The sequence below is a fragment of the Poecilia formosa genome, unplaced genomic scaffold (genome assembly GCF_000485575.1).
Source record: "Poecilia formosa unplaced genomic scaffold, Poecilia_formosa-5.1.2 Scaffold26, whole genome shotgun sequence".
Taxonomy (NCBI): domain Eukaryota; kingdom Metazoa; phylum Chordata; class Actinopteri; order Cyprinodontiformes; family Poeciliidae; genus Poecilia; species Poecilia formosa.
Window position 1 is genome coordinate 2638354 of NW_006799965.1, and position 21160 is coordinate 2659513.

Consider the following 21160-nt stretch of genomic DNA (forward strand, 5'->3'; position numbering starts at 1 on the left):
ATATATATATATATATATATATAGAGAGAGAGAGAGTTTCTTTGACATCTTAAAGGAGTATTTGTGTGTGAGAAGTACACATATATCCATGACTACTCACAGTAGCTCACTGTCAGGATCCCTCAGTAAAAGCAGGTAAGAGAATCAGCGCTGAGGCTAATCGGTCTCCTGCTACAGACAGAATTGGATTTTTGTGAACTGAAACTGCTCCCTTCAAACCTCAGGCCTCCTCTGACAAAGCAGAAATTTTACCTCAAGGTTGGCAGGAATATACTGGCCTGCTGCTGAACTAGTTGGTTTATAAACTAGTCCTGTCAAGCTTCGTGTATTAACCTGGTACTGCTGATGTTGTCTTAGTTCATCCACCCAGTAAAGTTACTAGCATCAATGTTTTGCATCGATACTGAGAAGTCTCTCTCATTGTTTGAGCAAATTTAAAACAGGGAACATATGATAGATAAACCTTTGCACTTGATGCTCTGGTGCACCTAATACTTTTATCTTTGTGCATATCTGCTGCACATTCTTGTCATTTCCCATGCAGACTGAAAGTAAAATAAAGAATCTTATTATACTTATAAAAAATGTATTGGAAATATTCCATCATACAAATGCTAAAGTGAAGTTAATGTACAAAGATTGTTTTTATTCGTGGTAGTAGTTTTTTTTTCCCATTTTCTTCTCATTTCAGTTCACTCACTGTCACAGGTTAACACACCAACAAACACAGAATGTCTTCTGATTTGCAATTTATTTGTTTTGTGGTAAAAGAGAGAAGTTAAAAAGTTTATCAAGTTTTATACTTGCAAATCTTTAAAGAGAGGCATTACTTTCACCGTGATACACCGCCAGAAGAAAAATCTGTGCAGAGTCTGATGTGTTTACTACATTTTCCATCCTCTATGCTACTCTATTAAACCTCACAAGGGAGGTTTAAATGGGGAGCCGGTGCCTATCTCAAGCAGTCAATGGAGGAGTGGCAGCGGACATCCTGGATGACTTTCCAGTCAATTACAGGGAAACACTGTGAGATATACTGCACAAAAAATAAAAACACTCATAAACATACCATAATAGAAATTCAGACATAAAAACTATGTTTATTGTTGGTAAAGCAACCTACAACTGCTTCATGTTAAAGAAGTAAATATAATATTCCGCTCCCCGTCTGCTGTGCATCCTTAGTTATGCATCCAACATGTTGTTTTTAGTTTATTTGACAAGCAGCAACAAACAAAGTTCCATCTAATTCTGCCTATAAAAATGAACAAACGTATTAGGAGTTGATGAGTCTGCAGCACAAACACACAACCACCCAGCATCAAGGCTGCTGTGTTTAACAAGCAGAAACAATGCTGAGGGCTATTCTAATTAGATGAATGGGCTCATTAAAGACTTTTATTTTGAAGGCTTTATGGAAGTAATGTGTCTCAGACCTTACGCTTTATTCAAACGTATGAAAAATTACAAATTCTTAGGTCTCTATGGCCATTAGCCCTCATTATTAATACTTTTAATATCTGTGTGCATGCACATGTTAGGAGTATCAGTGGATCCGTGTTTACAGACAAACTAGTTCTTTCTGAATACCAAATACATCTGGCTAAATGGTACCTTGAACAGCCTTAGCTGCAGACAGAGAAAGAGGAGACATCTGTCTTTCTGCGTGCTGTAAAGACAATACTTTGTTCACAAACCTGAAGATAAATTAGATTTCTAATTGCATTTGGAGCTATTTAATATGTGTGATTAAACTGATAAAAAAGAAACCTTATGAGAGAGCTAAAAGGTTGCTCCTAAAAGTTTAAACTTTATCAATCATACCGGTGGTATGTAAATATTTTCCTCTGCGAAAATTACAACCTGCAGTTTTATTGCAATGAATTGTTTTTATGTTTGCACTGGAGGCCTTTTATTTCCCTATAAGTGTTTTAATTATTTCGATATATGCCAAACTGGCTGGTAAACAGACATCTGTCCACGATGATCTGCTTTTTATGCTCAGTGGTTGAAATGAGCCTTGAAGAGATTCTCACTGTGTAGCTTAAACGGGTGAGTGGTGTAAAATCAACTTTTTTGAGCTTTATCATCTTTTAATGTTATTCCCTTATCAAAAAACATACCTTGGGTGTAGCTTTGTTTCTTCCACGCTTGTTTGAGGAAATCCTTGAATCTCCCATGGCAACCATTCGGTCATATCTTAACACTTGTTTTCACAAAAACCCAGGATCCCAAATCAGTTTGGGATTCTGCAAACTTAGATCTGTACATGCAGACATAAAATATTGAATGAATTTATGTTCAAACCTCTTCAATGTACCACGAATTAAAGTCTATGGTCCCTTTAATTTTGATATTTATGTGATGTACCATTTGTAGTTTGTATATTCCAAAACTTCTAATCTCTAATAAATAGTAAACAAAGTTCAATTGTGTTTAAGTTCATCTCGGTCTGAATCAAGATGTTCAGTGGATATAGAAAAATAGTACTTGCTGTTACTCTGTCTGTGACAATGTAATGTTGTAGTCATGCTTTTTTACAAATGGGACAGGGAAACTGACCAGAGTTGGCGCTAAATACAGGGCAGTCCAGGAAGAAAACCTGTTAGAGACCGAGGTTACTTGAGATAAGGGCAAAGGTACAACTTCCATCAGGACAATGACCCCAAACACACAACCTTGAGCTACAATTGTACAAAGAAGAGTTTAAATCAAAGCTTAATTGTGAGTAAATGTGGCCCAGTCTACGTTCTGTAGGTCCAGTGGAAGATGGTGTGACTCAGAAAACATGTATCCTTGACTTGCTCCTCACTTTGTGTTGCTCTGTCACAACATCCCCATAAAATACACTGGGGTTTCTGGTTGTAATGTGACAAACTTTGAAAAAGTTCAGCAGCTATGAATACTTTTGCAAAGCAAACTCTGAGAAACTACCAAAACAGTCACTGACGAGCAATGTGCAACAATCTACTGTATAGTCCAAACCACAACACAGCCTACTTTGTGGCAATTTTGTCAGTGAGTTTTACTGTATTTCATCAAAATGGAACAGATGACGCTAAAGGCGAGTTCGTACTGCAGGAGAAGCTGTCTCAGTGGATGATACATCAAGAGTGTGGCCAACAGCTAACGATCCCAAAGGTGATAGAGATATCCAATCGACGGACCGATAATGAGACAGAGAGGGAGCCACTGTGAGAGGATGGCTCAGTGGTAACTCTCCACAAAAAACAACAAAAAAAGAGGATGCATCCATCCTTGCTTGACTTTTCATCCCTGTACAAAAAAATTGACATGGCAGCAACTCGTGTATTTTTAGATGGCCTTTTTACGCAGTGTTTTGGCTGTGCATGCTGCATGCAATCAAAGATGAGAGTTTAAGAGCGAAAGTGGCAATTGCCTTGCAGAGTCATGCCAGTGTGTCTCGGACAGACATAAAATCCCTGGAAACATAGAAACATAGTGATAAGTAATGATGATGGAGTTAAAGCTCAAGGGCCTTGTTTCACGGACTGTACTTTTTATTGTGTTTTCCCACTCAGTGATTGCACTGCAACACAGCGTAACCAAACAGATCCGACTGCAGTGCTGTGTTTTACTGTGACTGTGTGGGTGTGAGTCTGTTTTAAAGACTGAGGAGAGGAGGAGGCATAGTTTAATAACACACCTCAGAGCACGTGTGAAAACGAGCTGCACAATATGAAAGCTGCTTGTCCACCACTAAGGTCGAGTCTGGGAAACTCTCCCAGGATCTCAGTGGTTTGGGTAGCCTGGTACAAAAACAAAAAACACTCCCTTGTTCTACGCATTGCTTCGTGCAGAAGGTCTGGACCCTCAGCTATTGAGAAATGATTGTTTGCTGGAGGCGAGAACTCTGGAAACATTAAACGATTGAATCTGATTTTGCCCATTTGCAAATGTTTGGCCGATACCTCTGCAAGACAGTTCAATGAAGCTTCCCAGAAATTAGGTGAGCTGTAAACAACCATGTGAGGAGGAAGACCACAACATTTTTGTCAGTTGTAAAATGTCATTCATCTCACTCTGACTTTAATTGCCTGAAAAGCTGGAAGCGTGGCTAAAGCTACAGGCAGACTAAAGCAGCACAGAACACTTTTCTTTCAGTTCGCCCGACTGGCCTGGTTGAAACGCAACTAGAGAAATTGAGCTCAATGGGAGAAATCTCAGACAGAAGGGAGATGGGAATTGGAAGTGCATGAAAAGACAATGGCCATCCTATGGTTTGGGCTGATTGTTATGTAAAACCAGACAGCAGGGGACCCAGCTGCAGATATGTGTTTAGCAGGAGCATTGTCTTTGTGGACAACAGAAATTGGGTTCATTCATTTAAGCCAAAACTTAATATGCTGAGCCTTTGAAAGCTGTCAGCCTGTTCATGAAGTTCACCTCTGAGTAGGGACTGAAAATCAAGAGCCTTGATTTCCAGGCACAAACCCGACTTTCAAACATAGTCCACAGATAACTTTTAACCAAATATAAGATACTTTAAACTGCTGTTTTGTGTTAGAGTAGAAAACATTTTGGTAGTCCTTTGGGCTTCAAAATGTCTTCTACTGCTTGTTATGCACCATTGTCACTGACAGTGTAATAGACCCTTAGCATTATGCTACCATTACATGGTAGTGGTAGCATATGACAAGAAATTATTTAATAATGCATGTATAATCACCAGTATTTATTATGACCTTTATTTATAACCTTTCTCTGACTTCTCTAACTCCTGCCTTCCCTCTTGTGTTCACTAGGACTACACTTTGACCATGTACTTCCAACAAGCATGGCGGGACAAGCGCCTCTCGTACTCAGAGATCGCCTACAACCTGACGCTGGACAACCGGGTGGCCGACCAGCTCTGGGTCCCTGACACCTACTTCCTCAATGACAAGAAGTCCTTTGTTCACGGCGTCACAGTCAAGAACAGGATGATCCGTCTCCACCCCGATGGGACGGTGCTCTACGGGCTCCGGTGAGTCAGCTGCGCCTGTTTTATTTGAACTTTTTAGATGACTTCTCTCCTAATTTATTTCTTCACCAATAACAATGGTGGTGGTCAGAAGGCTCGGTGGCGTCGGCGTGTGGCATCCTCGCTTCTGGCAGATTGCCCCATGGCTGCTGTGGCTACAGGGTAGCTTTACCACCATCAGTGTGCGAACGTGTGCTTGAATGACTGACTGTAGTGTAAAGCGCTTTGGAGTCCTCTGACTTGAAAAGGTAGTAATTACAGGGCATTTAACATCATTTATTTTGCCAATTGTTTTTTTTTTTTGTTCTATATTAATAACTAAACAAACTGAAAGTAATAAATAAATAAATAAATAAATGATGTGTATCACAGAGCAAATAATTTTGCTTAAGTAAACAATGTTCATGGAGTTGTTGACTGTGTGTATGAGAGAAGAGGTCAAGAGGAGATTTTTGCTGCATTCTCTTTGTATTTAGAAATCAGTCAAAAATAATAACATTTTATTTCGATAGCATTATAACTGGGAAAGTCAGAGGTCTTGTTATCCAACAAGGTTGTTATTTTGAAAAAAGGCTGTTTTTATAAATACAGTAAGCTATCTATGGGATGCCACGTTCCTTCATTCATTTTTCCAAGTCTGCCCTCTCAGCCTGCCTCCCCTGCTGCCTGCTCTCCTTGATACATTTTCATTTTATATGTTGACAATATTTAAAGATGTCGGGGCCAAATCATACACAATTGCAAACACTGTTGCAATATATGATTATTTAATCCTGTTTTTGTTCAGTTAAAAATGTTTTTTTTCCATCATCTTTCCAGTGATTATAGTGTAATTCTCTTTCCTGTCTGTGTCCAACTGTGGTTCACATGTAACATGGTGAGCATATAGTGTACATTTGTAAAACCTCACTAGTTGAATTTTTTCTTGTCAGATATTTATAAAATTGAACATAGTGCTGTTTGAAACCTTGGCAACACGTTATTTGACGGGGTCATGAGACTGACATGACACTGTCATAAACATGACATAACATCTGTCATGGACATGAAGGAGTCTTGAATGTGCCAACTTTGCATTACAGTGTCATTATTTACAAAATAATGCAAAGTTGGCACTTTTAATGGACTTTTAATGCAACTTTTAAAGAAACTTTGCATTAAAAGTGTCATTATTTACCCAATGACACGTCATGACAACAGCCATAGACATTCATAAAGACCCATACATGTTCATGACAGGTGTTATGTCATGTTTATGACAGTGTCATGTCAGTCTTATGCACACCCCGTCAAATAAAGTGTTACCAAAACTTTTACAGTGATCTTAAGCACATTAACATGATTGTACAAGTTCTCAAATCGCCAAGGTCAATTACTCGAAAATGAATCAAAAGGTTATTTCCAACAAAAATTCAAAATGTTTTTTTTAATTTTCCAAATAACAAGTTAGTTGTTGGCAGTGTTGTGTGCACCACTTCTGTGTTGTAAATACATCCATATTATGAGCCTCTTACTATATTTTGTTTTGTACATGGGGGTCCTAGAAGGCATCTGGTAACAAATCAATTATTGAACCATTTTATTGCAGTTTTTCTCTTTAATAAATGCTTTTTTTTTAATGACCAAGAGCTGACCCTTAAAAGCAGTGTTGGTTAAAGACAACAAACATTCACTGATTGGGATGTGATATTGATCCAACAGCCCTAAGTCAAATGGCAAAATGTTCACCTGAGTATTGCTTCAATTTACGCTGAATCTTGTCAGCAGGCTATTTGCTTAAATCAGATGTGTGGAAACAGGGAACGACGTAAACGATGCAGGACAGAAGGTCCTAGAGTCACTGTCCAGGACCTCCTGAGGACCAGTGAGACCTGCATCTGTATCTGGGGAATCCAGCTGCAGTGGCGACTCCATTATGACTTATCCACATTCGTCAAGTAAAGCAAGGGTCAAGCTGCAAGTTACTTCTTTACTTTGCAGACTTTCATATCCCTGATGCTCATCAATTTCAATAATTGATAACTTGTGATCAATAATAAATACGGCCAGTGCAAACAGCAGCACTGAGCGTGATCGTGAACAGTGGTCCAGCCCATCTACACAATATCTCTTTATTGGTGCTGGACTCCGATGCCTGTGAGGAGGCTGTAATCCATAATTGATCACTTACAATCAATAATGTAGCATTTCAATACAAACACACAGTGTTTATATGTAGCAAATGCCTGCACAGCCAAACACAACCCGTCCATCAGTGCACTGCCGTCTTCTCTGATCTGTCACTAGCTTCGTTCGAGTATGTGTCTTAGAAGTTATTGTTGTTAATTCAAAATAGCACTGTTCACTCATTCTCTTTTAGACTCCGATGCTCCTCTTGTGCAGAAGACTGCTTAAAAAATTTAAGCATCTGCACTGCAGCAGATCTTTCATTGCTAGATTTGTTTTTGCAATTGAAACATGCAATTTGTAACAGTTTCTCTTAGTTATGTAACCCGAGCACGTAGTTCTGCACGTCTGTCAAAAAATGCGGTGCGACCCACCTGAATCGCAAATGCTTTGTGAAAAATGAGTGCATCTGTGCAGCAGGGAGATATATTCGCTACATTTCGATTTGCAACCCTTGTCAGTGCTATCCTTCATTATTTGGTTTGTGGTTTTGGTCCGGGTTTTATTTGATGACTGCGAGTACAGACAGCGAGTCAGCCTGCACCCTCTGAACTCCACAACACAAACCTGGGCAGACCAGCCACCGGACAGTAACAGCCTCTCCATTTGCTGCCACCAAACCCTACTATGGGCTAGTCTGCAAAAGCATATTTTCTTAAAATTTCCTGGATGTGCATAGCTAAACATAATGCTCACAATTTGCACCTCACTCAACTTGAGTTTAGTGCAATAGACAAAAAATAAAAAAAGACAGACTGATTTTTCTGCTCTAAGCAGCGATTGGGAGTGCCTGCTCAAGCATGAAAGACAATACAAATTTTACTTAGCTTGCAAATAATAAATACAATGCTTTTACAATATGTTGTTTGTACGCCCCCTCCTCTAGTGATGCCCTGAGCAACCGCCCATGAAGTTGTGAACTTAATGAAAAAACATGCAGAGTTTTTAAATTATTTTAGCACATCAGTCTGTGATCTGCCATTTCAATCTAGTCTCAGTTTGACAAATAGATTTCAAAGGAATAGTCTTGAGATTTTGCTTGATTGTGAAGCTACTACATTTATGTGCATCTCCGTACAACAGTTGTACAAATAAAAAATACATTTAGGTATTAGAGTTTAACATTCCCTTTTCTCAAAGCTGCATAGCTTTTAAAGAGTTGCACAGGAAGCATATTTTTCTCTATGAGAGTCAAAATGTGGAAATTGTTTCATTGCGGATGGATTTCATGTGATTAAATACCAAAACAAATGGGAAAACTGTAACATGTTTTGTCTGTGATTAAAATGTCGCTTTAATTTGTTTTACAGCAAAGTCTTGATTTTGCATGTAAAGAGAGCGGCCTGTGACAAAGACACCTCCATAATGTCACTGTGATCTCATTCTGGTTACTCCAGGTTCAGTTTGGCAACTGTGCAACGTTATCAAGGGAAATCATGCAGAGTAAAACAATGCCTATATGTAGGAAGGAGCCTCTGCATAGGTTCATATGTACCTTTTGTTGCAGTTATGAGAACTATATTTCCTTTATTAAGTTCATATAACTTATGGAAATGCAACTTTGTGTTCTAGTAAAACTAAAGCAGGCGTTCTTTGCAGAACATTTAGCTGGGAGATGGCATCTATTAGACCTTTAATAAATCAGGTAATGAGTGAACACAGCAAAGGTTCCTCATCCTCCCTCCCCACAGTTATGCACAAGCACTTTGTGCATAACTAATTAAACCCCAATAAAAAAAACCCTTATAGAGATGTAATGTTATTCAAAGGTATACATTACTGTTGGTGTAAAATCCATTCTCCCTAATTTGTAAATCTCTGGTAAAGATGTCATGCTGAGAATGCTCGCTAAGCCCCTGCATAATAAGAGTCCAAAGTATTGTTATTGCCCTCAAAGGTGAGTGTGGATTTGTGCTGAACCAACTGAACTAATTGTTACACTCCACCTGGGGAACACAAGTAGATTAGTCGGTTGTTAGTTAGCCGGAGGCATTGGATATTGGATGTGTGCATGCATGTGTGTGTGTGTGTGCAGGATCTACGCATGTCTGCGGGTGGGTGTTTACGAGTGGGCGAGTGTTATTTTTGGGGATCTTGCGGAGGAGGGAGGGCGAAGGTGTTGTTTACTTCATATTCTCTGGAAATATAGTGCATCCCAATCCTGCCAAATCCCAGTCTTCAATTACCGGGAGGAGCAGAAAATTACAACCGCGCTCCCAACTGTCACTTTAGAGCTCGGTTCGAGTCTCGGGGAGAGGCAGTCTGATCTAATTACCCAGGCCCTGAAAAGGCTAAACCAATAACACAGATACCGCCCAGGCTGCGAGAAGAAACACTCACACTCACATGCATGCATAGCAACGAAAAACACAAACTCCTCTTAGCATTTTTATTTAATGCCTGAAGGGAGGGGAAAGAAAATTCACATGCACAAACCTTCAGATTTACACAGACAAGAGGGATGAGTGGAGAAAGAGAGAGGGAGAGAGAGAGAGAGCAGAATAGAGGGCTGAAGAGAAAGACAGAGACATGAAGGTCAGACTACATTCAAGATGGAGAAATTTATTAGGATTCTACTTCTTCCCCGCCCTCTACTCTTGTGAATAATATTGCTCTTTTCGTGAGAGGACGTATTCTTGCAGGTTTGCAGCTGATAGATCCCATTCAATGAGAACAGAGCTGACTTCTTTCTTATTCTCTGTTGTTAGGTTCACCTGTAAAATTCTCCCTCTCTCTTTTAATTTACCTACCAGAATGTCCTAGAACAAAAAAATAAATAAATAAAAAAATTAACACTTTTACTTCCAAATCTTGCAAAAAATAAAATAAAATAAAAATAAAAATAAATAAATAAAATTCCCCCAGAAGGAAAACATTATCCAGCAAGCATGCATTTCTTCAGCTTCAACATGAGCTCCTGACCCAAAATGGAGGAAGCATCTTTGTCCCAATTCAACCTCTCTACACATACAATTTTATTCCACTTCCCCGGTTGCAAAAGGTCAGTTAAGTTAAGGCTGCACAGGTTTGCACCCTGCAAATTTCACTCCCTCGAAATGAGATTCTGTCTGGGAATTCGTGGTGGTTGTGTTGTGTCCGTAAACAAGGTCATTCGGAATATAGGTGCACAGGCTGCCTTAGGCGGGGTCCACACACGCACACACACACACACACACGCACGCACACACACACACACACACACACACACACACACACACACACACACACATGCACGCTGAGAAAGGGAGCTTGGACTGAACCGTTACAGGACATGCACAAAGAAAAAACAAAACAGCCATTTTTAGAACTCTGTGTCCTATGAGCTCCGACGCAGAGCAAATGTAGCGTGTTTGAACTGCGTGATCCACGAGAACACGGCCTCTCCTCTCCACCGGCAGGTCGGGATGAGAGGGAGAGGCACCGGCCCTGATGTTGACGAAGAGCAAATGAACCTGTGCTTCATGATCATCGTAGACTTTCTTTTCTTTTTTTTTCTTTTTTTTTGCTGCAGTGGAGATGACAAACAGGAGGAGGCGGAGGAGGAGGCGAAGGCAGGAAGGGAATCCTGCAGAGAAACCCTCTCCTGCTTCTCCTCCTTGCTCGTTATCAGTGTTTCAATGCTTGGTTAGCATGTGTTTGGACGCGCTAGCGCAACCGTTAGAGGCAGAAGTAACCTCAGACGGAAAGACTTCGAGACCAGCGCTGATGATGTAGGTGGGCTATAAATAGGACGTTATTTTTACCCCTGCCACTTTGGCCTCATTTCTGTTTCTCCCCGGTGTTTTCGCTGTGAAGATTTCAGTAGTGGTGGTGATGGTGAGTGATCAATACCTACCTGGGTTGCACCACGGTAGGTTTGAGCCCATAAAAAGGGGTAAACTAGGACAGAAAAGAGAGTCCTATGTTAATCCCCCAGTGCACCACATAGCCCTGCTAACTGGCTCTTATGTAAGAGCGCAGAGAGAAGGAAAAAAAGGCGGAATGACAGAGAACCTAAGAATATGAGAGAAAGACTGGGAGTCTCGACTTCTCGGAGAATAAAACCAAACTCACAAGGCTGGCCCCCTTTGCAGCTGTACAATTTACACATTAAGATAGCTGTAATAATTTGATTGTATAAGTGTGCAAACTCCTAAACTAAAACTTTGTTGTTGGATTGACCGCATCACCTAATTGGGTACGCGCCTAACACCAGTAACAATGAATCTGATTAACCTGAAATAACGTCAATCTGACCTACTAAAGTCTCTGCTCTTTTGCATCCTTTCACCAAAGCCACGGTTTGCAGTGAGGTTGCAATCCATTAGAGTTATCTATATAGAAATAAATGAACACCCAGTTCTTATCTCTTTGGTCCCATATTTTCTCTATGACAACACAAGAAAAAAAATAAAGTGTTCAGGGAGGCTTCACTGTGAAAAGAATCCGCTGTATTCTTCATAAGGTTTAGGATGGAAGCGGTTTCCTTCCAGGGATTTGTGCTAGGCTACAATTTACTAACAATCCTCTATGGGAAAAAGTGCAAAGTTCTGAAGGAACCAAACTATAAATTTTGACCACAGCTCCAAACCACAAGGGAGGCTTTTATTTACAATGAAGCTAAGTCCAGCCATACTGTGCATCCAAAAGAAAGACTTCAATGCGGTTTGTTCCAAAGTCCAGAACTAAATCTGATAGGAAATCTGTTTGTCAGGATGTTCTCCTCATCTGAATGGGGAAACTGAACAGGAATAAAAAAGTATCAGTTTAACATTGGCCATACTTGTGCAACCAGATCATTGAAGTTTTAACAATAATCTTCCAATATATGTTGATTTTTTTTTAGTTGAATTTGAACAGACATAAGTGGAAAAGTTTTGAAGCTGTTTACCATAGATTTATGTTTTTCCTCCAATACAACTTAGGATTTGAACCAGGATTGGTGATTGTTTTTTTAGTCTGAAAGATAAGCTTGTTAGTGAAAATAAGATGTTACAGATCAATAAAATTGTGTTTTTAAAAACTATCCATAATAGACATCTTACTGAGTTCACAGCTCACAAAGTCAGACAGTAGACCGGATGCAGGTAATCGGGAGTCGTACACTGATCATTTAAAAACGCTGTAGCGGCAGCAATTACAAATATTTGACAAGAATTTTTGTTTTATAACCAATAATATGTGTACTTTGCTGTTTTAATTAAACATGTCCTTTTAATTGTGGATAGCATCTTCTCTTCTACATTTGCAGCCCTTTATTCAGCAACACTGGCAACATCTTACCTGGTAAAAACATGTTCAGGATTTTATTCAAACACTCTTATGCACAGCCACCCTAAGGGAGAAACTTTTAGATTCAACTACTTAAACTTCCTGCATCTGAAAGCTTCCGGATCTGACATATAAAAAACAAAACAAAACAAAAAAAACCCACAAAGAACAGTTCCTGCTGAAAATTGTGTTTTATTTTTATTCTTAATTAGTGCTTTGTTCTGCAGACGGAGCTGAATCAATTGTTGTTGTAAGTAAACATGGGGCTGTGTCATAGTCCTTTGACCATCTTTTTAAAGAGAAAAGACAAATGTCAGTTTTAAACTCCCTTAAAAGTCAACACAGTCTTCCTTAATGGAAACCTTTTTTTAATAACAGACCTTTTATGAAATGAAAACGAACCATTAAAGCATTTCTTAGGCCAAACCTTATCAAACCTTAAAAGGTTTTCCAATCAGTTTCCCTGGGAATGGACAAGGCAACATCATGACGTCATAGTTTTGCTGAAGAAAAATAACCGTTAACATCACAGGATATTTTATCTATGTCTTTCCTATGTTAAATAGGCTTTTACTTCCCTTTCTCTTATCTTTTTTAATTTGCTTAAATTACTTACATTCAACTGCATGAATGATTATTTTCTGGACTGGTTTGTGTGTCCATTAAAAAGGGATGTATGTCAAAATCAAGCAACGTTTATAATGTTACTTTATAAAATAGATTTTAGTTCAGACAATAGTATTACGTCTTATAAAGCATGAATTCCCTGCTGGACGCCGTGTGGACCAGTGGGAAAGCAGGTTCACTGTATATGAAGACTGTAGTCCTCAGCTCAGCTGTTAGACATTCGATTCTCAACCCTAAAAATCTAAATCTTAAAAAAAAACACACAAAAAAAACACAGTGAGTAAATACATTTTTAATTGTGCTAATTTTGGGGGAAAATATTCACTTGACTGATCCATTTTCTCAGTCCGCCATTTTGGCTGCCGTACATGACGCAATGACCCAAGTGGAGAAGAGATAGCAAACCTGTTTTTAGGATGCTCAGTTCAATTCATCAGCATGGAGTGAAAACCGCTCCTCCAGGCTGGAAGTATTACTGCTGGTTGAGCGATGCTATCATGTTTTATATCCATCTGTTTGTGGGTGACGTGTGTTCAAGTGTGTTGGTTTGACTTACGAGTCTTGGTGGGCTGTGCTATATTTAGTTTCCGTAGTTAAACTGTGTGTCCGGTCTCTCAGACATCCTCCGGGGCTTGGCACAGCCAGATGCCAGCCCATCTCGGCTCTGGCCATCTTGTCATGTGTTACAGGAAGTCCGTCGCTCCGAGCAAACCTGTCGGATGTGGCGGCTATTAAGTTAGGAGCCGCATGACCACAGGGTGAACCTCGCTTTGTTTTTATTTTTTTATGAGGTATAGTAAAGCCCATATAGTTACCTCTTTTAGAGCCATATGCATATTTTATGGAGAACTTACTTAAACAAGGGCAGCCCTAAGAGAATAGAACAAAAGGAGAATCTTACTTTTAGTAAATTGTGAAAGATAAACTCTGCTGGTGGACCACACAAGAAATTTTCCAGTCAACCAGTTTTGCTACTGTCTTCCCAGTAATTTCTGAACACTTTTTCAGTCAGCCTTTTGTTGAGATAATGCTTGACCACATTGTTTTTCTTTCTGCCAGAGTTGACAAAATACACACAAGATTATTATCGTGCAATCTGTGACTGATCCTCTGGGAAGAATTTCAATACTCAGGACTGAGTTATTGTGGCTATGGATTTTGAAAAACCACGCAGCCATGACGTTCAATCTCTCAAAAAATCTTCAGTTCTAGGAAAGTGGGAAAGAAACGCTTTCCAAGCTAGACTGTATATTATTTAAAAGTAAAAATAAGCAAGTCTGATTCATGAAAGAAAAGAAAATTAGTCACAAAGGCGATAAGAGTTTCACATGCAGATAAAGGGTATACAATTTGTCAAAGATCTGCATAATAAGACTTGTAACTTTATTTACCAACAGAACGAAAAGCCCAATTTTGAAGCTAAAATTCATTCAATAGTTAATCCTGCAGCTAACAGACAAGCTAACAATTAAAAACATCTGCTAACACATTCCTCCTGCACATAATTCAAGCTAATGAAAAAGCCTCTCTTAGCTTTCTTTCTATGATTTAGGCGAGAACAAACCACCAAAACAAAGGCCATTACTGTGACGTTTAAATGCGGCAGTGCAGATGTAACTTTGGGAAGATAATTCCTGATGTGAGTTATCCAGTCAGGAACAGTTGACTCTGCCTTTCGCTCCACTGAATAATAAATGTTCAGTACATAAGGTTTTCTTTTTATCACAAAAGGCTAAGCACCTGTGCTACAACAGCCTGTATTGTCTCATGCTCTGGTAAGCTTGTTCACACTGCTGTTTTTACACTCCATGCATAAATAGCACTCCAGCAACTGTTTTCTGCAGAAACGAGAACAGTTAGCAGGACAAGTAAAAACGTACAGAAACTTGCACAGCTGATATAAATACGAGGGATTTTGTAATGTTTGTTAAGTACCGCCAACCCTTTAATAAACCATTCCAGTGGCAAAAGCTTTACCCGAAACAGGAGACTCTGAATGTAAAGAAAAGCAAATCATAAGTTTATGAATGACAGGGATTTTTTTTTACTACAGTATTTAACTTTTAACTTATATGTAAAGGAGATAAAAATTAAAAGTATTCAGTCTGCTCACTTTTGAGAACATGAAGCTATACATTTGTCAGTCACATAATTGGATGTATCTCTTCAATTGTTTGTTAACACACACAGTAAACCAGTGTGGGAGAAACTCAGTACATTTTGGTATCTAGATTTAGTGAAGACACCTCGCTGAAGTTCAAACCGAGAGTAGAGAAAAACGGGGATCTCAGTGACTTTGAACAGTGCACGGTTGCTGCTGCTAGACAGGCTGGTCTGTATGTTAAGGAATCGGCTGATCTACTGGGACTTTCACGCTCCACCGTCTCTCAAGTTTACAGAGAATGGTTTGAAAAAGAAAAAAGTATCCAGTGAGAGGCAGTTCTGGACAAAAATACATCGGTGATGTCTGAGGTTAGTGAAGAATGTGCAGGTTGAGCATTGTTTAAATGCCACAGCCTACCTGCGTGCTGCTACTGACCATGTCCACTCGTTTATGACCACAGAGTAAATATCTCCGTAATGGACAAATAACAATAACAATCTCAAACTGGTTTCTTGAAAAATGACAACAAATTCGCTGTACTTCCGTGTCCTTTGTATGGTTGAATTAGAGATATTTATCATGACGTGAGCCGACAGACATCATGTGTGAACCCAGATCTAATTTAAGGTGGCTTTTCCATATGAGGGTATAATTGTTCAAACAAAAAGCAAGAGTATTTTGCGACTAAAAATCCTAAATAAAGGAGGGAACTGTTTATTTGCACCAGTTAGAAACAGAGCAGTGGCACTCTGAAGCAGTGGTGCGTATGTTTTAGAAAGAACAGGCCTTATTACCGAGAAAACACTGGAGAAAGCAGGAATAGACCAGAGTTCATTTGACAATCAAGTTTAAACAAGGAGCCACTTTTCACCACTCAATTTCTCGTTGTTGTTGTTTTACTTTTAAAAACGTAAGGGGAGATCAATACATGAGCTCTTTCAAATGCTAATTCCAGAAATTTTGTGCCGTCCAGCTTCTGATCTCTTGTCGTCACTCATGGATAAACCTGGCAGTCGTCTGCGTAAAGGCTGATATGCACAAATATAACACAAAATCAATAGGAAGAGATTGAAAGCCATAATTATTAGTAAATGTGAGTAAATTGAAAAGCTGTAGAAATTATTTACGATGTGTGTATATGCTTATTGTGTTGTTGCTCGGTAAAATTCTGTTAGTCCAACAAACAAAATCAAAATAAACAAACACATTCAATCCTATGAAAGAAATCTTCAAAGAAATAGTTCTCTCAGATGCGTAATTTTTGTTCTAACTAGAAATATTTTGCAATTAATGACATTTCCCTCTGAATCCTGAAAACTGTGATGCAGGTGTCTTCGCTTTGCGGCGGTGAAAGTGAAATCTGGATCGGGTCTTTGATGAATCTCTTTTTTTTTTGTCTTCCCTCATTGTCCGCAGCATCACTACGACTGCTGCCTGCATGATGGACCTGCGCCGCTACCCTCTGGATGAGCAAAACTGCACTCTGGAGATAGAAAGCTGTAAGTACTGCTCTCCCTGACAACCAGCTCTCACACCCACATGCAGATGGAGAATTAAACAGATCCCACACACACACACACACACACACACACACACACACACACACACACACACACACACACACACACACACACAGACACCAGCAGCCTCCCCGCAGCACCAAGGTAGAGTGGCTTGTTGATAAAACGCTACGTTAAATGCTGAGGAAGGCTGATGAGATAGCCAGAGATATGCATCAAGAAGAAGAACATCACTAATGGCTCAGTGACTGATAACATCCAGCCTAATTAATTCATCTTCAGCTGCAGTGGCTTCCCAAGGCGCAGAGGAGCCTGATTAGGTCCAGTGTTTCAGGGATGTGCTGATAGTCGATGTTATGCGCAGCTTTCTCCCCAAACTGCCTCTCCGTGTTTGTACAGTACAAAGAGCTCATTTCACATGGAGTTTGTAATTGTATGTGATCCAGCGCTCTCGAGTGGAGGGAGTGTGGGGAAGAGCATGAGAGAGAAAGATGAGGTCCTCTGCGTGTTTTATCTGGGTCCCCGGAGAGACGGATTATGGCGCTGGGATGTGGTCTATGGGGCTCAGTCTTTCCGGGTTTGATCACACTGCTGCAAACAGCGCCAGGCGGCACTAAAACGGCACGGGTCAGAACCGCCCCTCTCCCGTTATGTTCGCCATCGCTCTCATCGTCGTTCCCTCTTTTCCGTTTCTCGTCTCTTTTCTTTGCAAAGACTCATCCCCTTCTCTCTTTTTTCCCCTCCTCGCAGCCTTTTTATCTCTCTCCTCATCACTCATGTGCTGTTTTTTTTTTTCCCCCTCTCCTCCTCTCCCCGGCAGCCCTACAAAACACACACACTCGTATGCGTGCGCACGAACACTGGCAGCTCTAGTTTTGATCACCAGGCAGGATCTGCTCTCATATGGATTAACTGGCAACGGTTTTAACGCTGGAATCTCTTCATGCCAGAGCGTGCTATTTTATTCAGACTAATGAGCCCAGAGAACTCTAACTTCCCTTGATAAACTTGATGCATTTTTAACAGACATTCCTAAAGAAAAGCTACAGATCCTTCAATTCGCCAGCAGCTCGCTGCTGCAGTTCAGGCCACTGGTCTAACATGATGAGCTCAAGCTGCAATTCGTCTCCTTCACTTTATTGGTTAATGCAGATAAACTCTGACTCCTGCATTCACCTCTTTGCTCACTCTTTGCTCAAACTCTGTCCTCGTGTTGTGGAGTTGTAAGTGTCTTTCCAAAGATTTCACACCCCTAGAATCTTCCCAGATTTTCGAAACGTACATTTAATTAAACATTTTTTATATCTGCAAGTAAAATTTTTCAAGCCTCAAATCGGATGAGGTTTACTGGTAAAAAAAATTGTTTTCAGCTGTTCAGTAATAAACTATTTAGATGAGAACAGCTTAATGAGATAAAGAACACTAACATTACAATAATTTTATTTAGAAATTATTGAATAATTGATTAGTATAGTCTCACAATTCTTCAAGACCCTCAGCTTTTCATAATAAAACGCTTTGTCTATTATGAAGACCCAGTTCTGGTACAAGCTATCAGTGGTTTCAATGGTGGCATCAGGTTTGCTTGAGGTACAAACAGCCCAGATAACGATTGTTCATGGAAGTGTTGTATTGCATTTTAGATATAGTCTAGTGAATTGTCCAGAGAGTTCAGAGAAGATAGAATACCTTACTCAAAAAAGGGAAAAAAAGATACAAAATTATAGCAAAAGAGCCTGCAGTTGAAAGCATAGTTAGCAGAATTAAAGGTAGGAGGTTCATTGCTAAACCACCCGGACATTTTAGCAAGAAGAAGTTATCAGTGGTTGGATTTGTGAAGAGGCAGGTGGCCAAACATCTTCCTCAGACTGGAAAAGTCCTGCAGGCAAACTTGGTGGCAGCAAAAAATATATATGTCTGTGCATCAAGAAATGTTTGGAATAGGAGGAAGGAAGCATAATGCTGGAAAGCACACCATGCCTAAGTGGAAGCACGGTGGCGGGTCAGTAATGCTCTGGGGCTCCATTGGTTCTTCTGACACCAGAAACCTGTAACATATAGAGGGCAATCAGTTATCAGTGACTCTTAGGACAAAGTGTCATGCTGTCTGTGAGGAAGCTGAAGGTTGGTCGACTTTGGACCTTAAACAGGATAACAACCTTAATATGTCAAAGTCTCCCAGTTGCAGAGATCCCTGCTCAGCATCTCCCAATGAGGACATTTAGTGAACGTCTCCTTTTCAGACCACTCAGGTCTTCTTGGCTCAAGTCTACTCTGCATACCCAGAATCACAACCAAACATGGTGAAGCATTACATTTTTATGCTCCACTAATGTGAAACAAACTTCTAGGATACTGCTGAAAACGGCAAAAATGCTGAAACACTGATTTCCTTTAAGATCAAGGCTAAAACCCCACTTTCATTGAGTTGCCTTTGATTGATAAAAAGTGGAACAGATTTTTTTTTTTTGCTCGTATTGCCACATTTTATTACTTTTCTTTTTTGCCACTGTAATGTGCGCAATTATTTGTTCGATGTGTTGTTTTGACCATGTAAAGCCCTTGATGCTAAGATCTGACTCGTGATTCTATTTTTTATTCTTCCGAGAAGTAAGTGGGTTTCAAAAACTGATGTTGTCCTCCCAGTCGGACTGGACAAAACAGGCTTTAGATTTGTAAAACTAGTGGAGACAAGCAAAATGGTAGAGACGTGGACACCACATTTATGTTTTTAGTTGTCAAAATTCTGAAGACCATGTCTAGACTTTTGCTCATAAAATTCCAATATAATACATTGAAATTTCCAGTAAAAACTTTAAAGGGATTCTTGTCGAAAGACACTTAAACTAAGCAAAAACCTCCCACTAAGACAAACTGGTCCTGCTGAGACAGAAACAGCTGTACTGGACTCTGAGGAGGAGTCATACTAACTTGCATGAGAAGATTAGCACCTTGTTTGCGTAGCTAATGTCCTCGCCTCTGTAGGATAAAGCAATAACATTTTTAAACAAATGAAAATATCCAAAGCCAACAAATTTGCCGAGAAAAGCTCGTCTGACATCTGAAAGGAACACACATCAGTTAGCCTCACCGACGCACTGGTTAATGCATTCCTGTGTTACTCTGAACACATTCACACACGCACACACACACCGGGGTTTATTTTGATTGGATCCCACATATGCTGCCCGGCTGCTGTGAAATACTCACCAGAGCGCCTCTGCAGCTGTAAACCTCAACAGATGCATAATTTACTCCTGTTTGAGTAATACTGGCCACGAGCTACAGGACCCAGCTGTTTGGAAGAATAATTTAGCTCCCTTTGAATAACAGAAACTGTGTATTTGTGCCTCATTGCGTTGACGAGCAGTGTGACGGAAAATCAGACTAACATGAGGGACGGACGCCCTTTTATTTCCCCGCTCTTCGACACATTCTCGCAGGTATGAATAACAAAATGAACGGCCAACGTTGCGCGCGTGTAAGTTTCTGCAGATGAAGGCCATTGCTGATATTATTAGCAGCACCTGAGCTTGTCCCGCTATGACAAATCAAAATGTCTGCTGTGATAAAAAGGCCTGTGGCTGAAGCAGGCCGCCTGCCTAAACAACAGCAGCCCAACATGACTAACTTCACCTTGAATGTCAGCGCCTTCGCGACAAAGAAATTTGTGTTAATTTTAAAAATCAGAGACTCGGAGTTTAATTATTCATTACATCTGAATAGGTCACCGCCTCTATTTTGAGCGCAAGGAAGACAAAAGTGGAGCTCGGAGTGTGGAGATTTCTGCAACGCTGTTTATGTTGGACGACGACAAGCTGCGACGCAGCGACCCATCCCCTTGATTTCTTTCTTTCTTTCTTTAAATTCAGAAGTTTATTTACATGTACTCGCCTTTACAGTATATAGTGAAAGTCCAGATTGGGGGATGGGGGGTGGATCAACAGAAACAAAACCCCAACTGTGACATTTGCTGTTCCTGACTCATAACATTTTGAGCTATTGCTCCTTAATTGAAGGTGATAATGCTTCTGCCTCTCTCGTCTCCAGACGGATACACCACAGATGACATCGAGTTTTACTGGCGAGGTGGGGACGGCGCTGTGTCTGGGGTCGACAGGATAGAGCTGCCGCAGTTCTCCATTGTTGACTACAAGCTCATCTCCAAGAACGTTGTCTTCTCGACAGGTAAGTCACTGAGAACAGATGCTTGTTTTTATGCTTTTAGATTTGTGTTTTGTGCTCATTTTGATGGGCAAAATTCAGTGCTACCCACAATATTTGGCACTCCTGATGAAGATGTATTAGAAAGCCTTAACAAAATCGCTATTTTATAAATACGTGTTTTCTGCGTAAATTACACAGAAAATACATATTTAGTTTTACGCAGGATGGCATTAGAAAGAGAGTGCAAGGAGTTGATTTAAAATAATATTTCTCAGAGAATAAGAAAACTATTTTGTGTGCATCGTGTGGGATTACGATGCATTTATACTGCTTCAGAGATGA

The 21160-nt window shown here is 40.0% G+C and overlaps 1 protein-coding gene and 1 long non-coding RNA gene across 4 annotated transcripts in view; one reads left to right on the plus strand and one right to left on the minus strand.

The window, feature by feature from the left end:
* Positions 1 to 21160, plus strand: part of gabrb2a (gamma-aminobutyric acid type A receptor subunit beta2a) — a 52503-nt gene that overhangs the window by 23298 nt on the left and 8045 nt on the right. For all 3 annotated transcript variants that reach the window (XM_016669617.1, XM_007548412.2, XM_007548411.2), the window contains 3 exons: positions 4767 to 4987; positions 16548 to 16630; positions 20702 to 20839. In XM_016669617.1, coding sequence (XP_016525103.1) covers positions 4767 to 4987; positions 16548 to 16630; positions 20702 to 20839 — 442 coding nt within the window. The remainder of the gene's footprint in view (positions 1 to 4766; positions 4988 to 16547; positions 16631 to 20701; positions 20840 to 21160) is intronic.
* LOC103135598 (uncharacterized) lies at positions 17525 to 20695 on the minus strand. Its single transcript, XR_475950.2, has 2 exons — positions 20288 to 20695; positions 17525 to 18699 (listed from the first exon to the last, which is right to left on the minus strand). It is a non-coding gene; the product is annotated as an uncharacterized LOC103135598 (long non-coding RNA).